Consider the following 14227-nt stretch of genomic DNA (forward strand, 5'->3'; position numbering starts at 1 on the left):
GGGTCATGAATTTGGGTTCCTCGTGATCATTTGGTGTGATCTCTGTGGTCCTGACCCCCACATGAGCTGGAGAAGTTTACACTGGCGTGGAGGCCTTGTCGGGAGTGGCAGATTTGCCTCTGTACGTCACCAGGCTGCACTTGCAGACTCTGCGTGGCCTTGTCAAAAGAGGGGAATCCTAGAACATCCCACAGCTGCCCTGTGGAAAGGTGCGAGGTCATGAGTCAGCCCGTTTGGAGTTTGCTGCAGCAGGAAAGTGGGCAGGAGGTGAGGTGCTGTGGTAGGAAGTGGTCACAGGCACTGGGGGGAAACTTTCCAAAGAAATAGTTTGGGGTTATTTAGGGAGAAATTTTTTTAACCTATGAGAAATTTTAAGCATCCACAAAAATAGAATGATATAATGAACCTTTGGGGAAGAATTTAAGTGTCTTTCCTCCAACTCAAAAGCTCTATCAAATTCGTCAGATCCCCACGCCATGCATACTTCTGCTTTCTCACAGTGGAACTTTCTTAAACACTCTCTGGAGGACTTAGAGGAACTCAGAATATACCTTAGACCTGAAAAATGAGAATCTCCGGGTTTGGGGTCCAGCGTGCGTACTCTGAGAGCAGTTTGTCTGCTGGCTGCTCTATACCCCCTCGTGAAGGTCCTCTGTCTTGCCCCAGGGGCTTCCTGAGACACACTTGTCTCAGAGTCGTCTTGGGTTTGTAGCAGCCGCTGACTTTGAGAACGTGCAGTGTCCGTCAGGGTCTAGAGTTAATGCCCTTGGTGTTTCTGGGAGCTTGGAGGCCACACACAGCCCTCACCTAGAGAGTAAAGACCCAGAGCTGTTGTCATTTTCCTCCTGTGAGCTTGAAAGACCACTAGACAGAGGAGCATATTAAAGAAGTATATTTTTTATTTTAGTAAATAATTTTTAATTTAGGAAGTCCATATTCTAGAAAGCAGGGGGAGAGATCAGTCTGTTGGTTAAAGGGAAATTAAATGGTACACTTACTGTCATGTTTCCGATATCGGTCTATTGGATTGATTCACTTCTTAGTGGTTCAGTGGTTGTTGCTTTGAATACATTAAGTGAATGACCAGAAGGAGAAAGGTCATGTGCTTGCAATTCTGAGTAACGGTGAGCCTCGTTAGCAATGGGAAGTTTTCCTTTTGGGAACCGAATGAGAAAATGAGCCGTGTAAACTGACGTGTCTCTGAGCATTTCTTCCTAGAACTTGGAAAGAAGCAGAACTGCTTGACTGTTGGGGTCAGAAGCAAAATAATGTATTTATAGTCCTGTGTTGCCAAAACGTTACTCTTCAGTTCATTCTTAGGAGATACCAGTTTGATTTTAGAAGGATGTACGCTAAGAATCCCAGCGCACTTAGGTGCTAGCCGGCTGCTTACGTCCTTCAAGCCAGTCTGGGGCTGTCGCTCTTGTGGGAGTGCCCTGACGCGACTGTCCCTCTGTCACTGTGTGGGAGCAGCTTCTGGAAAAGCTTGCCCCACTCCAGCTTCACCAGGTCTAGCCTCGGGGCTCGCTAACCTCTGCTTTTTTACCGATTTTTAAGGAGACCGTTCTCACCTCAACAGTGAGATAACCATTAAGGTGGCAGGAGCTACCAGACCTGCTTCGAAGCCCACACCCTCCTGATGCTCCTTCGGTCTGTTGGAGCAGAGGGAGTGATGTAGGGAGTGACACGAGGGCGGATGCCTCCTCTGAATTTCACTGTGTAGGCCAGAGCTCGCCGTCCTTCCAGTCCTCCTAGTTATGCCCTGACCTGGTTCCTGACTCCCTTGACTTTCAGGAATGGGTTCATGATTTTCTTTTCCCCCCGCTCTCAGTTGGCAACATTTTCCAGCTCATAGCAGGACACCTTCACTGTCAGATGTGTTCTGACCTTCAGAATTGGGCCTGTTAAATACCAGATAACAAAAAGCAATGAACTAACCCATTGCCGATGGGCAGGAAGAGTCCCTCTGCCGCATCTATGTGAGATGTACACATAGTGCTAAAGACGGCGGATGTTTTGATTTGTTAAAGAAGGTGATGGACAGTAAGCGACCAGAGTGGGGGCCATGCTTCCTCGGTGCTTCTGACAAACCCCAGTACAGATCCAACACGTGTCGAGTCCTCCTTGCACTGATTTGACCGTTTTGAACATTTTAACTGATTTGAAAAATAATAAAAAGGGACCTTGGGGTCCCTGGGGGTAGGGAATGTACCCTGGCTATTCATTTGGCTACGGCTCCTTTATATTATTTACCCAATTGCTGTACCGGAGTTCACTTCTGCTTTGTGCTGGGCTGCTTCTCTATTCCCATCTCAGGGCATGTAGAAGAACACGTGAAGATAGAAGAGAGTGTGTGTGTGTGTGTGTGTGTGTGTGTGTGTGTGTAAACCCCACACACAGTGAAGAAGAAAATCTGTATGCTCAAACAGAGGCAAATCAGCTTATGAACATAGTAGTAGAAGGAAAGTGACTAATCTTTGGTCAGTTTCTGCATATTTTTCTTTTGGTAGATACGTTGCCTTTGACTTCCATAAAGAATGTAAAAATATGAGATGGGATCGACTAAGTATTCTCGTGGATCAGGTAGCAGAAATTCAAGATGAACTAAGGTAAGCTATATCATTCCCCCATGGAGGAATATTTTTAAATTCTTAAAAGCAACCCAAAGCCAGGTATTTTCGAATCAGCTGCCACTTATTTACAAAGCTGTACATAATTGAAGTTCATGTACTAGTATTTTTTTTTTTTAAAGATTTTATTTATTTATTTGATAGAGAGAGATCACAAGCAGGCAGAGAGGCAGGCAGAGAGAGAGGAGGAAGCAGGCTCCCCGCTGAGCAGAGAGTCCCAATGCGGGGCTTGATCCCAGGACCCTGAGATCATGACCTGAGCCGAAGGCAGCGGCTTAACCCACTGAGCCACCCAGGCGCCCCACTAGTATTTTTATATTCAGTTGTATTCACTGAGCACTCTTTCGCAGATCTCTGATTTTGTCTCTGTAAGGATGGTGTGTAATGGCTTTTCTGCTTCATAATACAGGTTCAGTTAAGTGTTCTTTTTCATACTAAGCATCTGGCTTGTTTTCGTTCCTCTTCCTACCACAAAAGATTGAGTCGCAGTGAATCACTCTGGGCATATATATTCTTACTTCTGTGAAAATTATTTCCTAAAATAGATTCTTGAGAGTAGGATTAATGGTTCAAAGGGTCTGAATAACTTTATGGTACTTTCCGTGCGTGTTTACCGTGTTATTTACCACGTTGGCTCCCGGGTTTGTGGTTGCCTCAGCACATGTCTTCACTTACTCTAAAGCCAGAAGAAATCATGTTGTTCTGCCTGTGTATAGTTCTATCCCTGGCAACCCACGGGCACTTTTTCATGTTAGTTGCACTGTAACATAGTAGAGCTTTTTCCCTCGGCATTTCTGTTTTTAGAAATAATATTTTATACATATTAAGTAGTAGACTGCAGTTAGTTAAATCTGCTCTTTTCCTACGAGGTTTTGTCCGGAGCAGCTAGTGAAGGGGGACTGACATACTTTGTTACTGGGCTAGAGTGACACCAGCTGGACTTGGGACACTGTCAGAGGAGGGGGCTCCTTTGGTTTGCCCCTTAATTGCTGTCGTGCAAGAGTGTGAGAAAGGAGGACTGACCCCAGGATCTCTCTCCCTCCCCACCCACTGTGTTCCATGGGGACAGTGGAGCTTTACCAATGACCTGCACATGACCTCTCTGGACATTTTTCCTAGGGGTTTTTGGGGAAGTGGAAAGAATCTGGGCTTCGGGGTTTTACACATCTCATTTTGAAATCTGCTTTTTTAAAAAAAAGATTTAGATGTATTAGCACATATGAGCAGGAGCAGAGGGAGAGGGACAAGCAGACTCCCCACTGAGCATGGAGCCTGACTTGGGGCTCTGTCTCATGACCCTGAGATCATGACTTGAGCCCAGATCAACGGTCAGGTGCTTAACTGACTGAGCCACCCACAAATCCCCAAAATCTGTGTGCTTCTTATTAGCTGTGTGACCCAGGGGTGAGTTAGTTACCTTCAAACCTTGGTTTCTCCATTTGTAAAGTGGAGATAATATTACTACCTTATAGGCTCAGTGTACAGTTGAAGAAGTAATATTTGTAAAATACCTAGTATGTATTTTTGAGGTCCTCATGGGGTGCCGGCGCCCCCCTGCACTCATGGCCACAAACGTACTACACACACCAGCTCCAGACGAACCTCACCAACTCTGCGTGACCCTCATGTAGATTTTTAGCCTTGGCATTTTCTTGGGGGCCCTTACTTTTAAGGTCATGATTTTTATTTGGCCCCTGGTAAATCTCTTGTGTTTCCCTGCCCATTCTGATTTTGGGGAGTAATTGCAGTAAAACTACTGTTACCTGGTGTTCATGGCGTGCTCTGTCCGTGCACTCTGCTGAGCACTTGGCGCACGGTGCGTGACCTTATTCCAATCTTGGAGCAGCGCCGCCTTGGGTTTGTGGATGAAAACTTTGGTTCGGAGAGATGAGGGTGATGATTTGAAGTTACCCAGCTGCTAAGTTGCCTGAGGAGCTAAGGCCCGGGGCCTTGGCTCTTCCCCGCCACAGGGCGCTTTGTCCAGTTTTTTAGTTCATAGATTATCTGGGGAAATGTTAAAAATTAACAAAACACAGGAATCGGTGACCATGGTTGGCTCCAGTGCAGACACCTGGGTGGTGAAGGGAAGAAAGGAAATGTGATTTTTCAAATACCCCGTTGAATCTTTTCAACTTCGTAGTATTTGCATATATTACCCATTTTTAGAAAGATTTTAAAAGTGTTCTTAATGCACAATTTCCAGCCCTTCCTTGCTTCGGAGACTCTGACTTGAATTTATCTTAAGGCCAAGTATGTTCATTTCTGGCAAACAGGTCAGGGAATTCTGATACGGACTGTGTAGGGTCATGCTTTGAGAAATCTTGATACACAGGGCCATGATGAACAGCTGTGGCAGAGGGGTTCCTGCTTCTGGCCTCAGCTCTTCCAACTTCTTTTTGGCTCTCCAGTCATCCCACACCCCTGGGCCACGCGCTTCCCATCCGACCCTTGAATGCGCCGGTTTCCCTGATGTTCTGATGGGAGCCGTGACGCGAGAGGTGGTCGTCAGTGTGTCAGACTGACTGTGGTATGAGGGTGTTTATACAAATATGTTGTAGTTATTTTCTAGTGGATGCGGCCGGCATGGTGGTGACGAGCCAGGAGGGCGTGTTCCGCAGCAACTGCATGGACTGTCTGGACAGAACCAATGTGATCCAGAGCCTTCTGGCTCGCCGCTCGCTGCAGGCCCAGCTCCAGGTGCGTGCGCTGTCTCTTCTCAGTCCGCAGTAGAGCCCAAAATGGAAGAAGCTGCGTCCTTTAAAACCTTATCAAGAACCATTACAGAAGCAAAGGACAGAAAACATTCACGGTGCTGCCCAGGCTGACCCAGCTTTTGTGTTTTTGTCTTCCTGTCCGTAGATGTGCACATCTCCATACCTGTGGTCAGCGTATGTGTACGCAGTTTGGGGGCTTTTTTTTTTTTTTTTTTTTTAAGATTTTATGTTTAAGTAATCTCTCCACCCATCGCGGGGCTTGAACTCAAGATCCTGAGATCAAGAGCTGCGTGCTCCACCGACCGAGCCAGCCAGACGCCCATTTCCAGAGTTTTAAATTCTGCCTTTTCCTGCAGGATTTTGAGGAGCCATAGTTGTTTTAAGAGTTGCAGTTACTAAGTTGCTACGTTTTTGGCTTGTAAATTGTACTGTAGAGACCAAATCTGCACATGTTAGTATTAACGTGAATTCTTCCCTTTGGGTTAAGGGCTAGAAGTGGAATTTACTGCGTTAAAGAGAATACGCTTTCCAAGAGGGTCGTAGCAGTTCCCCCTGACACCAGCGAGCACGATAAGTGAGTCCGTTTCATTGAACTCTGGCCCGCTGAGCTGTTTTTATTTAAAACTTTCTTTCCTGTTAGCACAGAGTAGCACCTCAGGGTGGTTTTCGTGTGCATCTGTTTTATCACTAGCTAGCAGTACTGACCTTCAGGTAAGAAGTTTCCAGCACAACTTTGCTTTACCACCAAGACTGGGCTATTGAGAAGAGGAGTTATAAATATTTTCTTGTGTTTATCCTTGGAATTAAAAATGTAAAGCCCAGATTTCCAAGTCAGATTGGCCTTTATCACGAGGGGCACACAAAATGCACACCAGGTGGTTTCTTGCCTGAATGGTAACCTTTGTTTATGACAGTTCAACTTTGTTTAGGATAATTTTGTGACACCAGGAGGACATTATGGAGGTAGAACACCTCCTTTAAAATGAAGTGCCCTTAAATACTAAGCAACGCAGACCAAACGAGCGCTTTCCCTGCTTGAGCGCGCTCTAGTTCGTGTCTTACCCGTCCTCCTCGTGCTGTGGGACTGACGTCAGGGTATATTTTTTAATAGAAATGACAGTAGCAAAAACACCCAGAACAGTTTCCAAGCCCAATAAACAAAAGCTTATTGAACCAGGTTCTGTAATCTATACATAACTCTTCCGTGGGCTGAATGTGGTGTTGTAAAATCTGAGCAACCTTCCGAGAGTCTTGGGGCGTCGGTGCCAGCTGGTGGGGGGCCTCCAGCCGTGCCCTCCCGCTGCCAGCTGAGGGTTACCACGAGGGTTCCTGCGCTGTCTGGGGTGGGAGCGCGGCTCTGAGGTAGAGATAGTGAGCTGTCAGCTGAGGTGCAGAGAAACAGTGGGGACTCTGAGGTGGTTGAGGTCCGAGACGAGGACCCAGGCTGGGGCTCCTAATCTGTGCCCTTCGGGGAGTCCACAGGGGGATTCAGCATGTCCAGGAGTCCTCTGAGGTCATGTGCGAGGGGTTGCTGTGTGTGTGCAGTTTGTGGGGAGGTGGGTGTGGGCATGTGGCACGAGGCCCCAGGAGGGGTGGGGCTGGGGCTGGGGCTAGGGGAAGCTTGGGGCCAGGAGTGGTAGGGACGCTAGAGGGTGGAGGCAGTGAGAGGTTTGGGGGCGGCCGGGAAGGAGGAGGTGATGGCTGGGGTCCTGTTGCCACTCTCCCTTTGGCCCCTCTGTTCCTGTGGGGCTGGGGCACAAGGTGGGCGCAGGGGGAGGAGTCCTCAGGGGAGGCCGTGGTGAGCTGCTGCTCCCCCAGCCCCCCACTGCGTCATAGGCAAGGACTGCGTCTCCCGCCTGCAGCCAGGGACCATGTGGTACCGTGTGGGACTGTCTGCTCTGGTCCTGAATCACATGCGCTGCAATCGGTTACACTTGCATATGGTGTGCTTCTTATTCCAGAGACTAGGAGTTCTGCATGTGGGACAGAAGCTTGAAGAACAAAATGAATTTGAGAAGATTTATAAAAACGGTAGGTAATTTCCTTGATAGAGGCAAAGTTACTCAAATGGTGAATTAAATTAATAGTTTGGATTTAGGAACGCCAGTTGTCGCGTAAATCACTGTCCGTTGACTTTTCCGTGTTTTCACAGCCTGGGCTGACAACGCAAATGCTTGTGCCAAGCAGTACGCAGGCACCGGTGCCTTGAAGACGGACTTCACCAGGCAAGCCCTGCTTTTCTAGTAGCGCTGTAGGTCCACAGGCCTCGAGTCCCATCAGGACGCCCCGGCAACCTTTGGACTGCAGCAGAGCCCCAGTCCCTGGGGCCGTGGTGTCACAGTGGTCAAGTCAGGCTTGCTGGGAGGGGAGGCCCAGGTGCTGGAGGGTTCTAAGCCTCCGTGGATGGTTATGCTGTGTGGGAGCATAACCACCCCTCCCAAAGCTCGCGGTGCACCCAGGTCACTGTGGTCCCTGGTGGGGCTGAGGCTCTGAACCTCGGGGGAGCAGCTAGGCGATGTCCTTGTGGCTTCCCAGGACTGGACTGGTCAGGGAGAGGGCAAGGCACTGGGGATTTGTTGCAGGTATGGGTCTTTCTCTGCCATAGGGATTCCCTGGGAGCAAACTAGGATTCCTAGTCTCTGCTGTGTTCTGACCACCTAACCTGGGCTCGGTGTTTCTCTTCGCATTTCTTACCTTTGCAGCTGGCCCCCGAGTGTTTCTCTCGTTGTGCCTAATAATAGGTAACATTTTAGGAGAAGAATGTGTATTTCTTGGAACCGCTAGAGGTTTCCTTTGTGAGGTGTCTCCTTTATACTTTCAGGGCTGATTTTTAAAATCTTTGTAACTCACTGATCTCCATACCCCATACTTACTGGCCACAAAACCATGGGAGAATTTAATATAGAGATCTGTAACTCAGAATTCACATCTTTTAACCAGAACCGGGAAGAGAACCCAGCTGGGACTTCTGATGGACGGCTGGAACTCCCTGATACGGTATTACAAGAACAACTTCTCGGATGGCTTTAGGCAGGTGGGTTTGTGTTTGGTGCTCATGTTTGTGCCTCAGGTGGTCCTATCTTTGTATTTTTCTTGAGTAATGGAATTACATCACACTGGAAGTTACTGATTTTCTTCCTCTGTTCTAGGATTCCATAGACTTATTTCTTGGGAACTACTCAGTGGATGAATTAGAATCTCATAGTCCTTTAAGTGTTCCACGGGATTTGAAATTCCTGGCCGTAAGAAACCTTTGTTTTTCAAGCTTTTTTTTTTTTTTTTTTTAAAGATTAATTGATTTGAGAGAGAGCGTGTGTGTGCAAGCGGCTGTGGGGAGGGGCAGAGGGAGAGCGAGAGAGACTCTCAAACAGACCCTCTGCTGATCATGGAGCCCGACTCGGGGCTTGGTCCCATGACCTGAGAAAATGACCTGAGCTGAAATCAAGAGTCGGATGCTTAACCGACTGCACCAAGTAGATGCCCCTGTTTTTCAAGTTTTTAAAAGCATTATGTCTGACGGTGTAGATGGTGCCGACTCCCCTTGATTGAAAATTTTATAATTGTTCTAAATGGACTGTAAAAACTTTGTTTCCCCGAGGAGAAGATGAGGGAAAGGAGTGAAACAACTGTGGGGCGTTTGTTTTCAGCTACACTTCATTGTCTTGCTATGCGAGAACACGTGAGCAAAAGGGAGCCTGGGGAGCATGGAAGGTTTCTCGTTTCCAGAAGACCCCACTCCCCGTCACAATCAGGGGTTGCTGGGGCCCAGTAACATGGAAGGCAGAGTGTGTTTTTGACACTTCTCTCCTTTTTGACTCCTCTGCTCACCAGACTTTGCAGGAGCCCCTCTGAGGTCCCATCCAGCGGACACAGTGTCCCCGAATGGAGCTGGCTGGTGTCCCAGCCTCTCATGTGGGCAGCCCTGCTCACTTAGCCCTCCCGGGTTTGGACCAGAGCCAGGCTTCTTCAGATGTGTCCTAATCAGTCTGAAGACTCAGGCAGCTGTGATTGAACCCCCCCAAATAACGATATTGTGTGTATCAGGTTGCAGAAAGGTTTTACTCTTTTTTAAGCGCAGCTGACTTCACAGCCTTCGAGTAGCGTTCTTAAGTGATGGCATGTCTCTTCATTTTTCTTTTCAGTTGCCTATTATCATGGTTGTTGCCTTCTCCATGTGCATTATCTGTTTGCTGATGGCCGGTAAGTCCGCTCTTCCTTCACAGCCTCACGCTGAGTTCTGAGAATGTGGCACTTCCTTGTACCGAGTCTTGAGATGGCGAGTTCACGGCACTTGCTGTTTCCCTGTTAAATTTCGTGAGCAAAGCGAGCAGATGTGATTAGTCCTTAGATGTGACAGGAGGAAGAATATAGGCTCACAAATACTGATAATCGTTGTTTTGTTTCTTGTTTTTGTTTGTTTTTTTAATACTCTTTTTTAAAATAATTTTTAAATTTTTTTATAAACATATAATGTATTATTTGCCCCAGGGGTACAGATCTGTGAATCGTCAGGTTTACACACTTCACAGCACTCACCATAGCACATACCCTCCCCAGTGTCCATAACCCCACCACCTTCTCCCTATCTCCCTCCCCCTGGCAACCCTCAGTTTTTTGTTTTTTTACCTAACGTTTAAACTTTACGTTTTTTACCTCTCAAGTGATACATAAGAATTACAGAAAATACAGTTAGGCAAGACAGAAGAAAATATTATTCATCATCCTGACTTCTAGAGATAAGCTAACTACTCTTATATTTTAATGTTTTAATCTTTGTAAGTGTGTGTGATTTTTTTTCACAAGTGAGATACACATTTTTTGTAATGTTTTCACTGAGCAATAAAAGCATTTCCCCATGTTCTTTACTTGTAATGCCTGCGTTAAAATCCATTTATGAATATATAGTTTATTTAACCAGCCACCTGTTATTGGACAAATAAATGCTGTTAGTAGAGGAACACACTACTCACCATCAAATTTTAGTAGGTTGAGGGGCGCCTGGGTGGTGCAGTCAATTAAGCATCTGACTCTTGATTTCAGCTCAGCTCATGATCTCAGGGTCTTGAGATCGAGCCCCATACCTGGCTCCATGTTGAGCACAGAACCTGGTTAAGATTCTGTTTCTCCCCATCTCAAAAAAAAAAAAAAAAAAATTTTTTTTTTTAGTAGATTGATAAGAACTTGTGTTAACAAGGTCTTCACTGTTTTTCTCTCAGTATTTTCCTGTGTTACTAAGCTAATAAGCATTTAGGATAAATGTGTCTATGTTAAGTACTTCCCAGTGCCATGGGCTAGGAGTCTGAGCTGGCTGTATTGTGTGCACTAGGGGCTGTCTTGTCTGAGCCCCACTCATTGGCAGGGTCCCATTCCCATGCGCCCCTCTCACCATGACCCTTTTTTCTCCCACATGGACCTTACCCCCTTTTCATCTCCATAGCATTGTGTCCCTTTCTTACAGCACTTTGTCCTCTGACCGCATAAGCACCTGGGGATCTCTTCTTCGGAGGTGGTGTCCCTTTCCGGTGTCCCCAGCATCCCCCGTGTGTACTTCTCCTTGTGTGTCATGATTTGCATACTCGTTTGTTTTTCCCACTGGATGAGCGACTCTTTGAGGGCAGACACCGTGTCTTATTGTTTTGTCTCCAGTGTCCAGGATATAGTAAGCCCTCCGCACAAGTTTGCTGAGTTAGGGACCCTTAACCCCACCCCCCCCATGCGCATTCTGGAGGGGAGGCTCTCGGAGGCTTCCAGTTGGTCTCTGCAACCCTGTAATCCCCTGGGAATTCAGCATTGTAGACGGTCACCACACCGGAGGGAGCCATCCTGTTGTTACTCTAGGGCAGCAGTTCGCAAACATTTTCTGTAAAAGGCAAGATAATAATCGGTCTAGATTTCCCAAACTGTATCATCTCTGTTGCCATTGCTTGTTTTACAACAACAAATTTACAACTCTTTAAAAATGTAAAAACCATTCTTAGCTCTGAGTATAAAAGAGACTGAGGGGTCCTAGAGCACAAGCAGAGCTGCATGGCCTAACTCGGGTCCTGGGTCCGGTTCCGGGGCAGGAAGGAAGAGGACAGAGCCAGCCAGCACCTGCCGCCACAATTCCTCTGACACCCACGATCATCGCTCCCTCGACTCCCTGACTTCTTTAAAACACTGCCTAGCGGATGCCGTTTTCTGAGAGCCTGTGTCCTGTTGAATTCGTTTTGTTACTTCGATCTGTTCTGTATTTTCTCGACTTCCCTTTGGAGCCTCTGGAGAGGCAGGCAAGTCAAAAGACAGACGGCTCAGCCTGAACAGAGGGGGATAGTTCCTTTGGGGATGGTCCCCGGTTGGGCTTGTGAGGAACTGCCTTTCTTTTTTGTCCGAGAAGAATTTTAAAACTCAAAGGTATGAACATTAGTGCTCACATAAATTTGTATTTTTTTTTAAAGATTTTATTTATTTATTTGAGGAGAGAGAGAGTGAGAGCCAGCTTGAGGAGGGAGAGGGTCAGAGGGAGAGGCAGACTCCCCAGTAAGCAGGGAGCCCGATGCGGGACTCGATCCTGGGACTCCGGGATCATGACCTGAGCCGAAGTCAGTCACTCAACCAACTGAGCCACCCAGGCGCCCCGTATGTGTTTTTAAGTACAAAGAGATTGATGCAACATCTTATGTCAGTTCATTGCCATGAAATGATGAGCCCTGTGATGTTTAGATAGGATAGTGTCTGAGTAGTCTGTACTTCGGGTTTTTAGAGAATGGGGGATGAGGGTAGCGTGAACTCCGACAGCTGATGAGGAAGGAGCCTGGAGCCTGTTCTCCCCTGGCGCGGGCCCCCACCATCTCCTGCTCCATGGGGCTCCCCATCTGTGGCCTGTTGCAGGAGAAAAGCAGCACTCGGTTCGACTCGGCAAGGAGTAGGGCAAAGTAGATCTTTTCCCGTGGCTGCTAACCTTCCTGAACTCTAGATGTTGTAAAAATGCCTATCAGGAGTGTTGTGTGCAATAGGTCATTAAAATCTGTTAGTGAGTTTTATTTTATACACTTTCATACAGAGCTTTTCTGAAGCGTGTGTTTTGTGAAGTTAGTTTTTGTGTAGGCATTTGATTGTGGTGAATGTATTACTGATAGCTTCTTGTAATAGGAAGGTACCTGATCTTAAAGTAAATGATCTTTTGTGTGAGTTTAGTCAGGTGGCTCTCATGTTGTGGTCTCTGGGCCAATGGCCTTGACATGGTCTGAGAACTTGTTAGAAATTCAGATTCTTGGCCCCCACCCCGGCCCCCAACCTGCCAAATCAGAATCTCTGGGCTGGCCCAGCAGCTGATGTCTTACCGAGCTCTGGAAAGGATTCTGAAGCTGGCCAGAGTTCAAGATCCAGTCGTTCAAACCTTAATTGAGAGGTGGTTGTATTTTTCCTGTAGATGTGCTGATCAACTTTGATGTGGTCAAGATGAAACTTTAAATTGTAATGTTTAAACACTAGACTTTAATGTTGCTAAGCTGCTGAAAGCTGGATCTGGGATCACATTTATTCGTTAGAGACAGAGAAAGCATGTGCACGCCGGCACGCTCGAGTGGGGGGAGGGGCAGAGGGAGAGGGAGAAGCAGACTCCCCGCTGAACGGGGAGCCCGAGATCATGACCTGAGCCAAAGGCAGATGCTCGACCATTTGAGCCACCTGGGCGCCCCTCAATAAAATGATTTTTATTTACCAACTCTTTGTTTTTTAAAAAATTTTTTCCTATTTTTTATTTTAAAAGGTTATTATTTGAGAGAGAGGGAGTGTGAGAGAGTGCACAAGCAGGGGGAGTGGGAGAGGGAGAATCAGGCTCCCCACCGAGCAGGGAGCCTGAAGTGGGGCTCGATCCCAGGACCCTGGGATCATGGCCTGAGCTAAAGGCAGACACTCAACTGAGCCACTCAGGTGCCCCAGTTCTTTGTTTTTTTATATCAACAGGTGACACTTGGACAGAAACACTGGCCTACGTGCTCTTCTGGGGAGTTGCAAGCATTGGAACATTTTTCATTATTCTTTATAACGGCAAGGATTTTGTCGATGCTCCCAGATTGGTCCAGAAAGAAAAGATGGACTGAATTTGTGTCTGTGGAAAGCGGCTTGGCTTGGAAGATTCCATGATGCAGAACTGGAGTCTTTACTGACCCGCTTTCCACGTGGGCCCAAGGTCTTTCGAAAGCCTTTCTCCAGAAGCCTGCCCTGTGCTCCGTTTGAGGGGAGGACCTACGATTGGCCCAAAGTTCCTGCCTTGACCATCTCTTCACTACTGGGACGGCTCTACTTATAATTGGAAGCTCTTCTGTAATTAAAAGGTAACCTGAATCCAGCTCCTGGAGCGGAAGGAATCTGTTCTTTGTCGATTTAATCAACTCTTGCAGAATAAGTAATATATTTAAGAGATCTAGCTTCTTTCCGTATTTAAAATAGTAAAATTATTTTTCTAGCTCAGTTTCCTTATTGTCACTGTAAAGGCAGTTTCTGATCGCAAGCAGACTTCCCCACACATCTTTGAACTTAAAAGGTGAATAATGAGCTAATGCACCTCTGTGCACGCAGCGTGAGTCTCTCGCAGACGTCAGGTAGTTAGCCGGGGAAGCCCGTGACCTCCTGGTCGGGCGGAGGGGAGCCGGGCCTGGCATTCCAGTGGAGTTTCGGTTGGGCCGCTCTGAGTCCAGCTTGAACTGGAGTGTAAAGAAGAGGAAGTTCCGATAGACTTTATCTTTTTTAAAAGGTGTAAATGAAATCAAAGAATGTAAAGTCTGTGTCTTACGCTAAAGGTCCAAAGCCACCTCTGTTTTAAGGATTTACCCCAACGTGGAGAAGCCCCTCGGCGGGCCACCTCCTCCCTCCCGGCTGTGTTGCTCCCCCCCCCCGGGC

At 47.2% G+C, this 14227-nt stretch overlaps 1 protein-coding gene across 2 annotated transcripts in view; it reads left to right on the top strand.

Moving 5' to 3' along the window:
• SACM1L (SAC1 like phosphatidylinositide phosphatase) overlaps positions 1–13785 on the top strand; it is a 59382-nt gene extending 45597 nt beyond the window's left edge. For both annotated transcript variants that reach the window (XM_032867831.1, XM_032867832.1), the window contains 8 exons: positions 2511–2609; positions 5189–5327; positions 7306–7375; positions 7497–7569; positions 8285–8378; positions 8494–8586; positions 9487–9544; positions 13292–13785. In XM_032867831.1, coding sequence (XP_032723722.1) covers positions 2511–2609; positions 5189–5327; positions 7306–7375; positions 7497–7569; positions 8285–8378; positions 8494–8586; positions 9487–9544; positions 13292–13428 — 763 coding nt within the window. In that variant the 3' untranslated portion in view covers positions 13429–13785. The remainder of the gene's footprint in view (positions 1–2510; positions 2610–5188; positions 5328–7305; positions 7376–7496; positions 7570–8284; positions 8379–8493; positions 8587–9486; positions 9545–13291) is intronic.
• Positions 13786–14227: the final 442 nt, after the last annotated feature.

The sequence above is a fragment of the Lontra canadensis genome, unplaced genomic scaffold (genome assembly GCF_010015895.1).
Source record: "Lontra canadensis isolate GAN:19392208 unplaced genomic scaffold, GSC_riverotter_1.0 scaffold35, whole genome shotgun sequence".
NCBI classification, from domain to species: domain Eukaryota; kingdom Metazoa; phylum Chordata; class Mammalia; order Carnivora; family Mustelidae; genus Lontra; species Lontra canadensis.